The following is a 15593-nucleotide window of genomic DNA, read 5'->3' on the forward strand; positions in this document are numbered from 1 at the left end:
CCGGTCTCCCGCCAGTACCAGCCAGTATCCTGTACCGTGTTTGTTATGACCCCCCCCCCCCCCCCCTCTGAACACACCAGTGAGGGAGGGCGAGACACGATCGAGGGGGGCCGTACCATGCGGAAATAAAACCCTGAGTATAAGGTGCTAGGTGGAGGGAGAATAGCGAAATCCAAAGTGCTAAATGGTGGATTTCAGCTGGTACGGCCCCCCATAGGAACGTGAGGGTCTGGGAGTTGTGTCGTGTAGCCCAACACACATCACCGAGGTGGAGCAGGGATGGAACCGCAGCGAAGGCCGGCCAGCGTGCTCGCGAGCACAAGAGCAATCGCGCTGCCGCTAGGATCGGTCCTGACCTGCCCAATCGTGGAGGCGAGGCCGATAGCGGCGGCCCGTGTCGCGTGTGCCTGTTGCTCCGGCGGGGGCGGCGCTTGCCAGACACCTGCCTGCGAGCGAACGGTGGGGGGGTTGGAAAGAGCGGTACGACCGCGCACGGACGCACTGGAGGTGCACGGCGTGCGTTAAGGAGACCAAGCATGAGGAGGAGGCGCAGGTATGCCACTGCAATGCCGTCCAGTCAGGGCACACCGACGTGAGAAAACATTGGCGCGGCCGTGACGCCGCGTCGCGTCCTTCGGCGACGAGTTGGGTTCGGCAACGAGAAGTGTTTCCACGGTTTACCGCGATTGTCATTCGGCGTGCGGCGCAACGCGATTGAGTGCCATTGAGGATCCCCACTCGCAATGGTGTCACAGCTCGAGCCGCACCGATGCGCCGCGCCCAACCTCTGCATCGGCCGATGTCGCTGGCATAGCGTTCATACCATGCCAGACGGAACGCAATTCACCGGCGACAGCAGCACTCTTGCCGGCCACATCTGCCGTGAAACACGTTGGCCATCATGCACGCACTCAGTGATTCCCACGCGTAGGGAGCTTTTGCGAAATCCGTCCGGCAGCTTCGCCTTCTATGTGATCGGATTCGGCGCCCGTGTAACGGGCATGCTCGTTGTCGCAGCGCACGCATTTCTCAATGGTGTCGGCTTCCAACTTTCCTCGCACGCTTGTGGCTACGAGGATATGGCACATCCCCACTGTTTCTTCCAACCGGTTAGCGCTTGCGGGGCGACCGCAAGCCATGTTTGCTCTGGCTGTGCGCTTCCCTCCGTGGTTGCCAACCGCTCTTCAACTGGCTCTGATTGGACTCTCGGCCGCACCCTCAGCACTATGCATGTGCAGCGCCTATGCCACCACCTGGTGGGTGCGGAGGAAGCGTGCAAGCAGAGCCAGCGCTGGGGCGAGCACGAAGCACCCGCTACTGGAGCTCTCCTCGCGTGGCGAGCGCTCGCGGCGTTGGTGCTGCGCCTGCAGCCGGAGATGGAGGTTCGGGTCACTGCCCTGCTGGCACAACGCTTCCCAAATATGGCGGACGGCGCCAGGCCTTTTGGTGCCGTGCACATTCGGCGGCGCGACAAGACAGCACTTGAATGGTGGGGCCGTGAGGCGCGTCCGATAGATACGTGCGTGTTCGCAGAGCGCCTGGCCTGGCTTGCAGCAAAAGACGGCCGAGACGGCGCCATGCCGGTCTTCGTTGCCACAGACGACCATCGCACGGTGGACGAGTTTGCGCAGTGCAATGCGGCGGTGCGCCACTCGTGGACTGTCCACAGCTGGCCAGGCGAGCCGGCGCGAGGCGTCAACACGTCTGTGGTCGTTCGCCTCTGGTCGGAAATGCAGCTTCTGAGGCGCGCAACATGGGCGGTTGGGACGCTCAGCTCAAATATCGGCCGGCTCGTCCAGCTCCTCCGAAGCCAGCCTCCGGCGACATTTTGGTCGGTGGATACCAACCAGCAGGCAGTAATTCCACCCGACCGCCGCTTCCTCTTCCATCTCAATCAGACAGACAAGGCCGAGCTGCGTGCGCAGCGCCGCGTTAGGGCCGCCCTCGCGAAGACAGCCGCCCTTGCGATTCGACGACGGGACAGCAACTTGCGGCGCCCGCCCCCGTGGGCCAGTGTGTTGAAGGGCCACGACGCGAACAGATAATGCAGCGCCGGTGGTGCGCGTGAACGTTGTGCGCCATGTGTGCCTATCCCACAGTTTTGGTATTCCGATTCGTGTCCTGTTCCCGTGAGAAGAAATTATAACGCCCTCTCCGTTGGCAGACATAAGTATTTTGCAACGCACGATGTCCTAAAGCGTAACTACCTACATTGGTCTTCCCGTTCATTGTAATTCGACCTTCAGTTCTTTGGCTTTGTCTTAAGGTAGCTGGACGAAGCGACAGGAGCGCCACCTACGGCAGCAGCCCTGCTGCGCATGCATGGTGGCCCCGAGCGAGTGCTCCTCTTCGTCGCACACGAGACGCGGACGAGCTGATCGCTCGAGAAGCTCGGGGTGGCGCTTGAGGAAGGCCCATCGCTCGGGATGCTTTATATTATGATAGATGTGTGCGTGGATCATCGCCTGTGGCCTACCATCTGCGGCACCCTTGAGCTCCTTTCGCCACAGAGGCCCACCGCACATTTGATCTCCCGCCCAGCGATTCCGCTTGTCGCGTCCCACCATCGAGCACATCGACGCGTCGATCATAATCACGTCCAGTTCGTCGAATCCCACCCGCTGCATGTATCCAAAGTGGGCATCCTCGATAAGCAACCGGTTCGCTGGGTGCGCCTTGCTGGTAGGCTGCACGACGGTGCCAGAACGCGGATGAATGATCGGCGCCGTCGAGAAGTTTGTCAGAACGTACTCCTCCTCCGCGTGCAGCATCGCGACTAGCCGTGCGGCATATGCGTGCGAATATGCCTGAAGCGGGCCGCCGGCGAAAGGGAATGGACCGACGGTGCCGACACGCAGGCACTGGTCGAGCGGCGCGTCGGTTGTATCGTGCGGTCGACCAGCAGCAACCCACTGGGCCCTCGCACCCGCCCATCGACGAGGCGAGCTGTCCCAGCAAACGGGTGTGAGCGCCAATGGAGCGTACACAAACCACACATTGACAGGGCCGTAGACGACGTGCCGCATGGTCGGCGGCAGCGTGCTCAGTTCAAGCGCCAGTGCTGTGGCATTGAAGGCGGTGTCGTCATCAGCCTTGGCAATGAAGCGCACGCTGGGCCGCGCAGTGGCATATCGCAGAAAGGCGTTCTTGAGAAGCCACTGCCCCACGAGGCGGCGGTTGACACGCGGCGGCAGCGGGAGGAGCAGCACATCGCCCAACGACACGTCCTCTTGCGCCTCATCCTCCGCCATGACGAAGCGCAGCTCGACGGCTGGGTCGGGCCGGTGCAGGGCGCGAATCGAATGCCGGCGTTCGAGGTGGCCGCTCTGGTTGTACGAGATTACCCCAACGAAAAGAACGGGCGTTGTTGCAACGTCCGTCGTCATCGGGTTGACGGTGTTCCGTTCCGTGAGTGGTGACGTACGAGTCTCGCCGCAAGGCGCGCATTTCTTTTTTCCTGAGTTGCCAGTTCGCCATCAATCAATCAATGCCAGTTGGCCAGTGTCGTGAGAGGGAGCTGTTGTAAAAATCTTTTTTGCGTGGCCGGACCCGGTTCCGAAACCCTGGCGCGCCCCAACCAACCTACGCGTGGACGCGGCCCCGGGCGGCGGCGGAGACAAACAACACCAAAGAATTTGATATTATCGATTTTGCCTCAGATTCTGCCTCAGACCAGCTCTCAGACTAAGGGAAACTCGCGAGTTTCCCAAGGTAGGGATCGAACTCAAGAGAAAACAGATGGAGCACCAAAGCCCTTTGGATTCCTTGGAAATTTCCGGAAACGCAAAGACCAAAGTGCTGGGGAGCGACCCTCTCGTTTCCCTTTTGTTTGCCGGAAAAGTATGTACTGGCCAAATTACTCCCCATCCGTCCGAAGCTCGAGCTCCGAAAAGTGCGAAGATTCGCTCACCGGCACTCCGACGCGCACTTGGAGCACTTGGAGTGCAGGTGGCAGCCTCACATCCAGGGCCGGGGAGCTAAGAAGCGCACCCAGCGGGCCAGATGCTCGGGGACGGGTTGCGGGCAAGAGAGCCCTAGCCCTGCGCTAGAGTTATTTGTTTGTTGCGCTATAAGCGGGAGGGCCCCTGTAATACAGCGGCTGTAAGGTTGGCCTGTACCCATGTTTTCGGAACCCACCCAGATGGGAGATGAAAACGAGAGGGTTCCCCTTTTAACTGACAAAAATCGGGGAAATCGGCAAAGACCAAAGACCAAAGTACCCATTGAAGTACCCAGGTATTTTGTCCACAGAAAACCGGCAGCAGTCCTCCTCCGGGAATGTACCTGGGTACTTCAATGGGTATTTTGGCTGGGTATTTTCCAGGCTTACCCGGGGCTTTTCTACATACACACATAGGTAGGACACACGCTTTCTTTGCCAGTGATAGTCAGGGCCGCCGTCCATCAGAGCTCCAGTAAGCTCGGAGACACCCCATTAGTCGCGGCTCGACCTCTTTGAGCACTGCCTTCCCGGCGGGTCGGCTGGAGAGCCTCTAGCGCGTCGGAGTGCCGGTGAGCGAAACTCTTCGGAGCTCGAGCTTCGGAGTGGATGGAGGATGGATGGATGGGGAGTGATCACTGCCGTAATCACTGCACGCTCACTGACTTGGCTTCGAGATATCGTGCGAGAGATTGTCCGAGAGAGCTTGCGTCTCTGTCTTGACTGTCAAGGCAGTGCACCTGTCCGCGAAGTGGATGCACACAAACGTTGTGCTGTTGGCCACCACAAGTTTCTTCTTCACATAAACGCACAACCCCGGGCCCCGAAATCGCACAGTGACAGTCAGACATGCAACACGGGGTCCCAGGGAAGGCAAGCAAAACCCTTATCGCGCGCGCTTTATGCCGACTCTTCACACGAACCTGGCTGCGCGGCCCACCCGCTCTCTGGAGGGCCGACGAATTGAATGCCGCTCTCGGACTACCACGTCATCGGCCTAGTGGGCGAGGGCTCCTTTGGCAAGGTGTACAAGGGGCGCCGCCGCTACTGCGGGCAGGTCGTCGCCATCAAGTTCATCCCGACCGTAGGCCACAGCGCCGCCGAGTTGGCGGCGTTGCGGCAGGAGAGGGACATTCTCCGGACGCTGCGCCACCCAAACATCGTGCAGATGCTCGACTGCTTCGAGACGGAGGACGCACTCTGCGCCGTCACCGAGTTTGCGTCGGGCACCCTCTTCGAGGTGCTCCAGGGCGACACTGCGCTCCCCGAGGCGGCGGTCCTGCCAATCGCGGCTCAGCTCGTCGACGCGCTCCACTACCTGCACTCCCACCGCGTGATCCACCGCGACATGAAGCCACAAAACATCCTGCTCGGCGCCAACTCGCGCGTCATGCTCTGCGACTTTGGCTTCGCTCGCGCCATGTCGCAGCAAACCACGGTGCTCGCATCGATAAAGGGCACGCCGCTCTACATGGCGCCGGAGCTCTTGCAGGAGCAGCCTTACGACCACACAGCCGACCTGTGGGCGCTGGGCGTCATACTGTACGAGCTCTACGTCGGCCGGCCGCCGTTCGACACCCACAACTTCTTCGCGCTAGTCTCGATGATTGTTTCGAAAGACGTCTCGCGGCCGGAAAACGCCTCGCTCCCCTTTGGCTCGCTCCTCGAAGGTCTGCTCACCAAGGACCCGCGCCGGCGCCTCTCGTACCCGGCGCTGCTCCACCACCCCTTCCTCCGAGGCCCTTGCCAGCAGCGGACGCCAGCCGTGGTGCCGCACCACGCGCTCGCGCTGCGCGCCAACTTTCCCGGCGCCTTCCTCTCTGTCCTGCCGGTCGGCTGCCGCGATGAGGAGGGCGCGGCCACGCGCGGGGCCCACGCCGAGGCGCCTCCGGGTCCCGAAGGGGGGGGTCCTGTGCGAGCGGCTCTCGCGCCCGGCCTCGAGCACGCGGCACAGACGTGTCCTCCAGGCCTCGCACAGACGTCTCCTCCCGGCCTCGAGCACGCGGCACAGACGTCTCCTCCCGGCCTCGAGCACGCGGCACAGACGTGTCCTCCAGGCCTCGAGCACGCGGCACAGACGTCTCCTCCCGGTGGCGGTGCAAGCGGCGAGCGCAGTACCTCGCCGCGGGAGCCGTCGAACCCGAGGTCTGGGTCGAGGCCACGGGACACGCCGCAGGAGGAGGTTGGACGCTTGCTCGACTCGCTCCGCACGGCTGGCAGCGCCGCAGAGGCGCGGGTGCTCCGGCGGCTCCTCTCCCTCGCCGCCTCGATTGACGGCGCCACGGCCCTCTGGTCGCACCGTGAGCGATGGGGGGCTCTCGAGGCGCCGCTGTCGCGCCGGCTGTCGGGCGTGGACGGGGCGGCGCCGGACGTGGCCGTCTTGGCGGCCGCACAGCTGTGGGCTGCGCTGCTGCGATGGCCCGAGGCACGCCGCTGCTCGGCTTCGCTTTTGCTCCGCCACCGCCTCGACGCGTCGCTCCTCGCAGCCATCGAGCCGAGCCGCCTGCGCAAGTTGAGCTCGGCTTCCAGGGGCGGAGCGTCGAGCGGCCGCTTGCTGCGTGCCGTCTCGATCGCCGTCTACGCTCCGTTCGGAGAGGGCGGAGAGGAGGAGGAGGAGGCACTCGTCGCGCTTCAGCAGGTAGCCGGAGATACCTGAGATTCCCGAGATACCCGAGCGACGTAGCACGGCTAGTGTCTTGTGTCGCTGATAGAGACGGCCGCCGCGAGATCGCAAAGACGCAGCCCAGAGATATAGCCGCGAGAGAGCCGAGATAGGCACGCATTCACCCTGCAATCAGGCGTTGCATGAGGCGGGCCTGGTAAAGACGCTGCTGCGGGCGCTGGCCGAGGCGTCACCGCACGACCGCGAAGTCAGCGTGAGCTTGCTGGCGCGGCTGGTGCTCGGGTCGCGCCACTTTCTCCGGCAGCTTCTTTGCGACGGGCAGTGCGGCGATCAGGGTGGCGAGCCGTGTGACGGGCGATGCGGTCTGACCGCTGCTGCCGCCGCCGCTTGCCTCGATCCGCGTTGCTCGGCCGCTTCTCTCGTCAATGCCCTGCTGCTTCTCTGCCACGCGGCTCGCGCAGCTAGAAGCTGCATACGTGCTCATGTGTTCGAACAGCGCTCGAGAGGACACGTATTCCGCTGTATTCGACCGTATTCCGCCGTATTCGACCGCATTCCGCTGTATTCACTGTATTCGCACCCCTCCTCTTCACGCGGTGCTCTGACCACTCTGCACAAAACCGCATTCCCGCCTTGGGTGTTGATACTGATGTCGGCGTATCTTCACAAGCAGGCGCGCGCAGCCGGCTCGCGGCGCGACGTTGCAGGCGCGGCAGCAGCGGCGTGCCTTACTGGCCCGGGCGCGACGACGTCGGCCGCCCCAGCCTCGCCGCCCGACGGGGATTGGACGGGGATGCTGCTGCGGGCGCGCTTGCCGCAATGCTTGACGCCGCTGCTGCGACATGACGAGCTGGCCGTGCGCTCCAAGGCGTGCACCCTCGTCGGCACCCTTTGCCGTTTGTCGTCCGCCTTTTACGAGCCCGTGCGCGCAGCCGGCCTCCCGCCCCTCGTCGCTGCGTGCGGCACGCACGAAGTCTCGTCACTGAGGCGGGCGGGGTCCTTCGCGCTCGCTGAGGTGGCTCGACTTGAGCGCCTCACATGATCGCTCCATGTGTTTGCCCCTTCGAGCTTTTGTGATGCATGCACATGCACGTGTGCATGTGCATGTGCATGTGTCGCACACACGACACGTCGATACATGAATTGTGCGCGCGCGTCTCACATTTCATGCATGTGTCTGAGCCCTGGTGTCGAGGTGTCGAGGCCCGGTGTCGAGGGTGTCGAGCTGCTGTCGAGGGATAGAGGTGTCGAGGCCTGTCGAGGCCTGTCGAGGCCTGTCGAGGCCTGTCGAGGCTGAAACCATGCTTGTCCGTGTCGAGGAGTGTCGAGGGGTGTCGAGGGGTGTCGAGGGTGTCGAGGGTGTCGAGGGTGTCGAGGGTGTCGAGCGGGTGTTGAGCGGGTGTCGAGTGTTGTCAAGAGGCGTCTGAGGTATCGAGGTGTCCAAGGTGGCAGGTGGATGCAGTTGCAGCCCATCAACATACAACAAAAGTTGGGCAGCAGTTGCAAAGCTGTTTCATCCCTTAGTTGCAGCCTCAGTTGCACCCTGTTGATGTAGCACAACCTGAGCACAACCAGTATAGTCTCTGTGGACATTTGAGGACATCAAGTGCCGGGAGTCATTGCCACTGTGCACCAAGGTGCTGTGCAGGCGCAGCACCGCAGCAGCGTCGCTGCTGCAGCAGCGTCGCTGCTGCAGCGTCACCGGCGCACAAAGCGCAACTGACCACAGCGCTCATGGCACAAGGCTGGTGCCATGAGTCAGTGGACATTGCCACTGCACAAGGTGCTGTCCAGCAGCTAAGGGCTACAGTACCCCATCGCAGCAGCGTCGCCGCCGCTGCAGCGTCGCCGTTGCAGCGTCGCCAGTGCACAAAGCGCAATGGACCACAGGTCTGCACTCATGGCACAAGCTCACTGGTGTGAGGATTCATTGCCACTGTACAAGGTGCTGTGCAGCACCTTAGGGCTACCTGAGTACTGCCATGTTTGCTGCATCAACAGGGGTGCAACTGAGCTGCAACTTGAGCTAGAACTTGAGAGGCTGCAACTCAGGGATGAAAGTACTGCCAGCCAAGTTTGATTGCTGCTGCAACCCTGATTTCTAACTCTGTGACTCCAATGGGTCTACGTCTCTGCTGTGTTAGGATCATCAGAGGTGGTGGAGCGGTGTCGAGCGGTGTCGAGCGGTGTCGAGCGGTGTCGAGGGGTGTCGAGGGGTGTCGAGCGGTGTCGAGGTGTCGAGTTTGGCACCTTGACACGGACGAGCATGGTTTCAGCCTAGATGGTGTCGAGGGGTGTCGAGGGGTGTCGAGTTTGTCGAGTTGGCATGGGTTGTCGAGGTGTCGAGTCGGTGTCGAGGTTTGGTGTCGAGGTGTCGAGGCCAGGGCTCAGGCATGTGTTCTCATTTTTGCACGCGGAGACAGGCCGCTAGGGAGTGGCAGTGGGGTACTTTTTTGCTTCACTTTTTAGTGCTATTTGTTTTGTTATTTGCCATTGTGTCTTTTGCTGGCCCCTGCCCATACAGCTTTACGGCGCGGCTAGACATGATGCTGCGGCTGTGTGCCTCTCAAATGTTGGAGAGAACGAAATCGAGCACGTTCCCCGCCATGAAGAGGCCAAGCAGCTTGGCAAAAGCAACCCGCCGCCGCCTTCGGCCGGCAGCTCGATCGTGCTGGTTGTAGAATGATCCGGCGAGCGCGTGCAGCAACGTGGGCTCAGAGGAGAGGGCGCCGTACAGCGGAGCGAGCCGCGGCGTCGCCACCGCCTCCGCCTGGAGCGCCGCGTGGACCGCCTTTGGGTCGTTTACCTACGCCATAGAGTACCGCGTGAACACGAGGGATACGAATACAGCAAAGGCCGCCAACCACGGCCGAATACAGCCAAACACGTGTCCTCTCGAGCGCCAGTCGGAATACAAGACTACGTCGCCAGCTTCTAGGGTCGCTCACCGCGGCGCTCGCTGCGGCGAGCATCTCGGGAGGGGCAGGCGGGCTGGACCGCAGCCGCGCGAGTAGTCCCGCCGCGAGCCGGCGTGGCAGCGACCTTTGCGTCATCTCGGTGACCAAAACCGCCGCCGCTGCCGCCGCACCAGAGGGCGGTGGCGGGCCGCGTTGCAACAGGCCCGCCAACCCAGTCCGCCCACCGAGCGAAGCAAGGTGGGCAGCCTCGGCCTCGGTGTGCAGCGTGCTTCGCTCGAGCAGGCCGCGCAGCAGCGGCACCGCCACCGCCGCCACCGTGCGGCTCGCCGCCTCGAGCTCCACCGCACTGGGGGGCGCTGAAGGCGCAGCCGCGCCCGCGGGAAGGGAGGCACGGGAGAGAAGCAACTCCGTTTGCAGAGCGCGAGACGTGTCGCCCGAGCCGAGGTCGAGGGACACGTCGAGCAGCAGCGCGACTGGCACGCCGCCGCCGCCGCTGCCGCCGCCGTTGGTGGCAGCCCGGGCCACGAGCGCCTCCCAAGGCCAGTCCCGGACGACGGTGAGGGCAGCGGCCATGCGCATGGCGTGCACCGTCAGCAGCTCCTCCTCGGACAGGTCCTCGGCCGGGAGTGGCTGGTCCTGCGCTGCCTCCACCGCTTGTCCATCGCCCCCTAACGAAGCTGCTCCGCCCGCGGCTGCCGCATGCACCGCCGCGTTGTGCTGCGCCACCGGCGCCGATCCCCCACCGAGTACGGCCGCGGGGGTGGCCGGCCCCGCCGTCTGTGCCGCCGCCTCGGCCATCGCCGTCTGGTGCTCGGCTGCCACCGCCGCCTTGGCTGCTGCTGGAGCAACTTCCGCCGCCGCGGATGCCATCTCGGCAACACTCACCGAGCGCGCGAGCGGCGCGGTCTGCAGCGCGGTGAGTGCGGGCAAGGCGTCGTCCACCGCGGCGCTCAGTGCACTGGGACTAGCCAAGGTGCCCTGGGTCGCGTGCTGCACGAGTGCCGCTTCCACCGCCCGCTCCACAGCAGCCCGCACCGGCTGTGGTGGCGGGCCGAGCGCCAGCAGGAGCGAGTCGAAGCGGCGACGGCGCGCGACGGCGCGCGACACCTCCATCTCGTCGGGGCCGCCGAAGATGGAGCGCCGGCCCACGCGCAGCAGGGGTCGGGCGTGCCCAATTCGAGCTGAGGCCACTGCAGCGGGCCGCAAAGCCCTGGCGAGCACATGCATGGGAGAATTTTAAAAAAGAAACGCGACAGCAGATTTACAAGCACATGCACATGCACACATCATGTGTTGTTTGGTACTCTAATGGCGCGCACTGGCACTAACACGAGAAGAAGATTGGAAGGGCTTGGAAGAAGGTTGACAGGGTGGCCGCGGCCCCCCGCGAGTAAGCGCAGTGGGGTTGTGTGGCAGCCTGGTTCTGAACTTTTCGTTGGTGAGTCTGGCAGAAACATTCGAGAGAGAGATTTTCAGCAATACCTTAACGAGAGGTTACAGGCGGGGTAAGAAGCGGGAGATCGGCGGAAGCTGCGGACGTCAATACCAAACAACTCTAACACTCGTAGATTTTTACAACAAACTCGGTCTCACGACTTTTCACGACGCGGGACTGGCGCGCAGTGGCGGTGAACCTTCTTTTGTACTAGGCTAGGATTGAGAGCAGCCTCGCTCTCAATCCTAGAAGTCGAAGGATTGATTGTGAGCAGCACTCCTCGCAATCGTAGCATCTCTGTGCGATTGTGAGCGCCTACGCTCGCAATCCTACATCTTCTAGGACTAAGAGCAGCCCTCACGCGATTTTAGAAGAGCAGGGTAGTTTTGAATGGCCCGCGAGGCCCCCCGCGCGCCTGAGAAAGATATCCGAGTGCGAGATCACCCAGACCCCTGGGTTGGCCATTGCCAGACCGGCGAGCCGCTGGTGTAACACGCCGATCTTCTCCATGGGAGTGGCAAAGAGGTTCGCCGCGTCCAGAGCGGTCAGAAGCCGCGACCAGAATGCCCCATTGAAAAGCACATTGAGAACGTGGTTCCCATCGAGGAGGGTGCCTGTCTGCTGGTCCACGCTGAACCGGCACCGCGGCAGGAAGGCGCCCTTGGCGTCGCTCTGCCCCAGGGTGTAGTTGGTCACTGCTCCTGCATTGTCGTACACCGTGGTCCAACTCAGACAAGGCGTGTGGTCCTTTACGTGCTGAGCCCCTGGAACGAGAACGAGCGCTGCATCACTGGTGATCTGAACTTCGTCAACGACGACGACGATGGGCGCTTGCGCAGCTGGCGGGGCCTGCTGCTGCGCCATCTTCACTGCGTCTTCTCCTCTCCTCCCACCTCACAGAGAACTGTGGCCGCCAGCGACTGAGCCAGTCTCGCTGGCGGACGGAGGAGAACACAACGAAGGGCCGTCCGAAACACAATCACTAAGAAGGGACGTACGGACGTCCATCACTGGGATGAGATCGGGAGATCTGGCTGCCTCGAATATCTCCCGATTCCACAGCCGCCCACAGGAGCGCCGCCTCAACACGGGGTCTCGGCTCTATCGAGCCATGCTAGCTCCAGCCGCAGCCCCACCCGGCCGCCCGAGGGTGTTCCCGCATGCAGAGAAGACCAATCCTGGGGGAAGTAACCGTTCGTTTTACGTTTTCCGCCGTACAAGGCCTAACGAGGGCACGCGCCTGGCGCCTCGCAAAAAATAAAGTAGAAATCACAAATCACACAAAGGGAAGGAATGGGGACACCCCGCGCTTCGCCGCTTCGCGCTCGCGGACACAAACAAAACACCGTGGCCAGACATGATACAGAGAGTGGCGGCACGTTGGTCAAGTCTCTGCCCAATCGTCTGGTGCCCCGGCAGGCCTCACCCACGCGGGGGGGTGGTCTTCCGCCTTGGGCGACTCGCCTTCCCCGCGGGCGACCGTCCACGCGCCCGCGTCGGCCGCCGCCTTTTGGGCAAGCAGCTCCGCCCCGTCCCCCTCGCCCGCGGCGCGCTTCTTGGCCGCCGCCGCCTTGTTCTTGACATAGCGCTTGCACGAGGCGCGCCGCTGCTGCGGCGTGGTGCGCACGAGGTATGTGTGAATCACAGCTGCAGCCACGGCGCACCAGACGCTGCCGACGAGGAGGGGTAGGCGCATCGATCCCGAAGCCGACGCGGCGGGGCCGATCACGAGAGAGACGAGCAGCTCGGGCAGGCAGAGGAAAAGGTTCATCGTCGCCATGTACTGCCCCGCGCCTAGCTGACACGGCCATACTAAGCGTGGTATCGGCGCGACACAGTGGCGACAAGTGGCGCGTGACACGAAGTGCCGCACGCGTCCAGTGTCGCCCATCTACCCCTGTGCCGGAGGACTCAGCGGCGGCGCGGCCGACGATGGCATAGGGGATGACGAGGAAGCCTAAGCATGAGGCGCCATCGAGGTTCAGCCTAGGTGTACCGAGATGCATACCGCGAACGGGGCATGATGGGTCGGCGGCCAGCAAAGGGCAGTCCGAGGGCGGCGATCGCGGCGATCGCGGGGCCGGGGGTGGCGATGCTGGTGCCGAGGAGGATCAGCAGCAGCGTGTGCATCAGCTCGAGGCAGAGGAAGACCTGGGTGCGGACGGGTAGGGACACGTCGGGGAGGGCGCGGGAGGGGATATCTTGGGGATCTGGCCGCTCGAGGGGGGCGGGGGAGGAGGGCCTCCGACTCGCCAAATTGCCTCATGGCGGCCGGCAGAGCCGGCGCGCAGACCAGCGTGACGAGCGAGGCGAGAGTCATGCCTGTCAGAGGGATCGTGGAGATGAAGAAAACGGCCGGGGGGGGGCGAGGCGAGCGGGCGAGTCGTGCCGAGCGAGCAAGCGCGCGTCCCCTCGTTGTACGCGTGTTTAAGCGGGTCGTCCTCGGGAAGCCATGGGTCGGGCGAGCCGCCTATCGCAGAGGTACGCTCGAGTGCAGAGGCGCTCTCGTCACAGAGGCAAGCACGGACGGTGTCGTCGGGCCACCGTAGACGGACCCGCCCATAAAGGCAGGAAGGTACATCCACGTGATGAACCAGCCGACGAACATGGAGAAGAGTGTGGCAAAGGTGGCGCGCACGTGCCTGCGGTGCGTGCAAAGTCAGGATGTGTGTGAGCACCCCGTCTCGTGCAGTGGACTCCGAACATCGCGTGAACACCAGGTGCTACGAACATGGCTGATCGCCGAAGGCAGCTGAGACCACTCAACCGAATAGGTGTCCTCTCGACTGCCGACGCAATCACGGGTCTGCAAGCCGCATCTAGTGGAGCGGCTCCGCGGCATCGACGGGATCCGCCGCAGCGAGTCGATCAGCGGCCGTAGCGGATTGGCCGTCAGCGGCGTCGCCAGTGCGCGCGGATGGGGTGGCGGCTCGACAAAGCTCAGCTGGTTGGCGAGCTGCGTCGCCGCCATCGCAGCGATTGAGAAGGCGAAGATGGCGCGGCAGTCGGCGAAGAGGGCGCGACGGCCCGGAAGCACGTGCGCATCGACGAGTAGGTTGGTTTCGCCGGGCGCAAAGAAGGACGACCAGTCGAGCGAGCCGAAGAAGAAGCCCGAGACCTTGCCGAGCGAGTCCCAGACCGAAAACATGCTGTTGGCGAGCGCCTGGCGGCGCCGCGACCTCGGCTCGCATCTCGGCCGGATCTCGGGACGAATCTCGGCTAGAACATGGCGGGATCTCGGCTGCGCTCTTGTCGGGGAGGATGTTTCCGGGGATGCTAGCGCCATGCGCCTGCTGGTGCGGCGGCGACATGTCCACCACGAGCGTCCTCGCGGGTCCCTGCAGCGCGTTGAGGAAGAAGTCGGCCGCCCAGAAGGAGGCGATCGCGACCCACAGAGCCGCCGGGTGGTAGCCCCCACCCTCCGAGAGGGTCGCCTCGAGCTCACCGTTCAGCTGCTCCCCCAGCTCCGCGGGCGGGAGCGCGTGGGCGGCGCCCGAGCCGGTCTCGGGGAGTGCCGTCTCGGCGAGGAGGGCGGCATCGTCGGGGTCGCCGAGGAGTAGGCCGATGTTTGGGCTAAAGGCCATCGTGATGGAGGAGAGGGAGAGGCCGAGCATGCCGCACCACATCCAGAGCCGCCGCTTGCCGGGGAAGAAGCGCGACTCGGAGTGGGTGCGGTCGGAGACCTGAGGGGCGGGAGGGGGCGTGGGCCGGGCAGCGTGCGGGCTGTGGCGGCGGCCTTAGCTCGCGCCTGCCCAACGAGCGGCTGCACGACGAGGCCAGAGACAGGCCCCGCGAGCCACGCCACCGAGAGCAACCACGGGGCGAGGCCGAGCTGCTGCAGGATCGGAGTCACCTTGGCGTACTGCGCCCCCCATGCGATCCCTTTGGAGGGCGAGCGAAGACGAGGGGTGAGGGCGAGGGCGTGCGAGGGGAGTGGTTGGGAGCGGGGGGGAGGGCGGGAGAGTGAGCCAGGGAGGGGAGGGAGGGAGCGGGTTGGAGATCACACCGATGCCGTACATGGGCGACGTCAGCGCGAGCAGCGCGCGGACGGAGCGCGTCGGGGGCACCGGCGGCGCGTCGGTGGGGCTGGATTCCATCGCCTGCAGCTCCAAGTCGCACGCGGCCACTGCCCGCTCCTCCTCCTCCAGAGCAAACCTCAGCTGCCTCACGCGCTCCGAATGGGCGTTGCGGCGAGACAGTGGTGAGCCGGCGGCCGGCTCGTTCTCGGCCCGCGCTGCCATTGCGGCAGCGGTGCAGGGCGCCAACCGTGACGGCCTCATCCCGGAGCAACGTGGTAATACAAGGGCCCTGCACGGCGCGGCGCGCACAAACTTCGGCGGATCACTGCCTGACTACGTACTTTTTTTTAAGGTCCTCCGGGCCAGTTTCGGGGGGCAAACCCCGCCCGGCCCCTAGAGCCCCAGGTAAGGCCCAGGTGTGGCCTAGGGCATCAGAAGGGACCAAGAGGAGTCCAGTCTGAGCCATAGAGCCCATGTCTTTGCCCCCGAAGGTCGCGTTCAAATGCCCGGAACGGACGTTACAGTGGTGTCCGGCCGGCGCGATCACCGAGCTGTGACGCTCAGGGAAGACTGATGAGGTGCTGGTTTCTTTGCCCAGGGCTGGCCTGCGGCCCGGGCTGGATCAGCTGAGCAAGGTTTGGGGAGAATCCCCCAGTCA

At 63.8% G+C, this 15593-nt stretch overlaps 3 protein-coding genes across 3 annotated transcripts; 2 read left to right on the top strand and 1 right to left on the bottom strand.

Annotated features, from left to right (window-relative positions):
* Positions 1-743: 743 nt before the first annotated feature.
* Positions 744-2045, top strand: EMIHUDRAFT_197741 (hypothetical protein; the record flags this gene model as incomplete). The annotated part of the gene is made up of 1 exon (XM_005761740.1): positions 744-2045. The coding sequence occupies one exon, from the start codon at positions 744-746 to the stop codon at positions 2043-2045; it is 1302 nt and encodes a 433-aa protein (XP_005761797.1).
* Positions 2046-4907: 2862 nt separating this feature from the next.
* On the top strand, positions 4908-5678 carry EMIHUDRAFT_62049 (hypothetical protein; the record flags this gene model as incomplete). Its single annotated transcript, XM_005761741.1, has 1 exon — positions 4908-5678. A coding segment is annotated over one exon (771 nt), but the record flags the coding sequence as incomplete, so codon positions are not given.
* Positions 5679-11273: 5595 nt separating this feature from the next.
* EMIHUDRAFT_461706 (hypothetical protein) lies at positions 11274-15223 on the bottom strand (the record flags this gene model as incomplete). Its single annotated transcript, XM_005761742.1, has 10 exons — positions 14923-15223; positions 14665-14798; positions 14234-14599; positions 13634-14079; positions 13461-13558; positions 13210-13238; positions 12953-13067; positions 12820-12873; positions 12343-12710; positions 11274-11765 (listed from the first exon to the last, which is right to left on the bottom strand). Exons 1-10 carry the CDS (start codon positions 15194-15196, stop codon positions 11274-11276), a joined length of 2376 nt encoding a protein of 791 aa, XP_005761799.1. The 5' UTR covers positions 15197-15223.
* Positions 15224-15593: the final 370 nt, after the last annotated feature.

Source organism: Emiliania huxleyi (genome assembly GCF_000372725.1).
Source record: "Emiliania huxleyi CCMP1516 unplaced genomic scaffold EMIHUscaffold_7, whole genome shotgun sequence".
NCBI classification, from domain to species: Eukaryota; Haptophyta; order Isochrysidales; family Noelaerhabdaceae; genus Emiliania; species Emiliania huxleyi.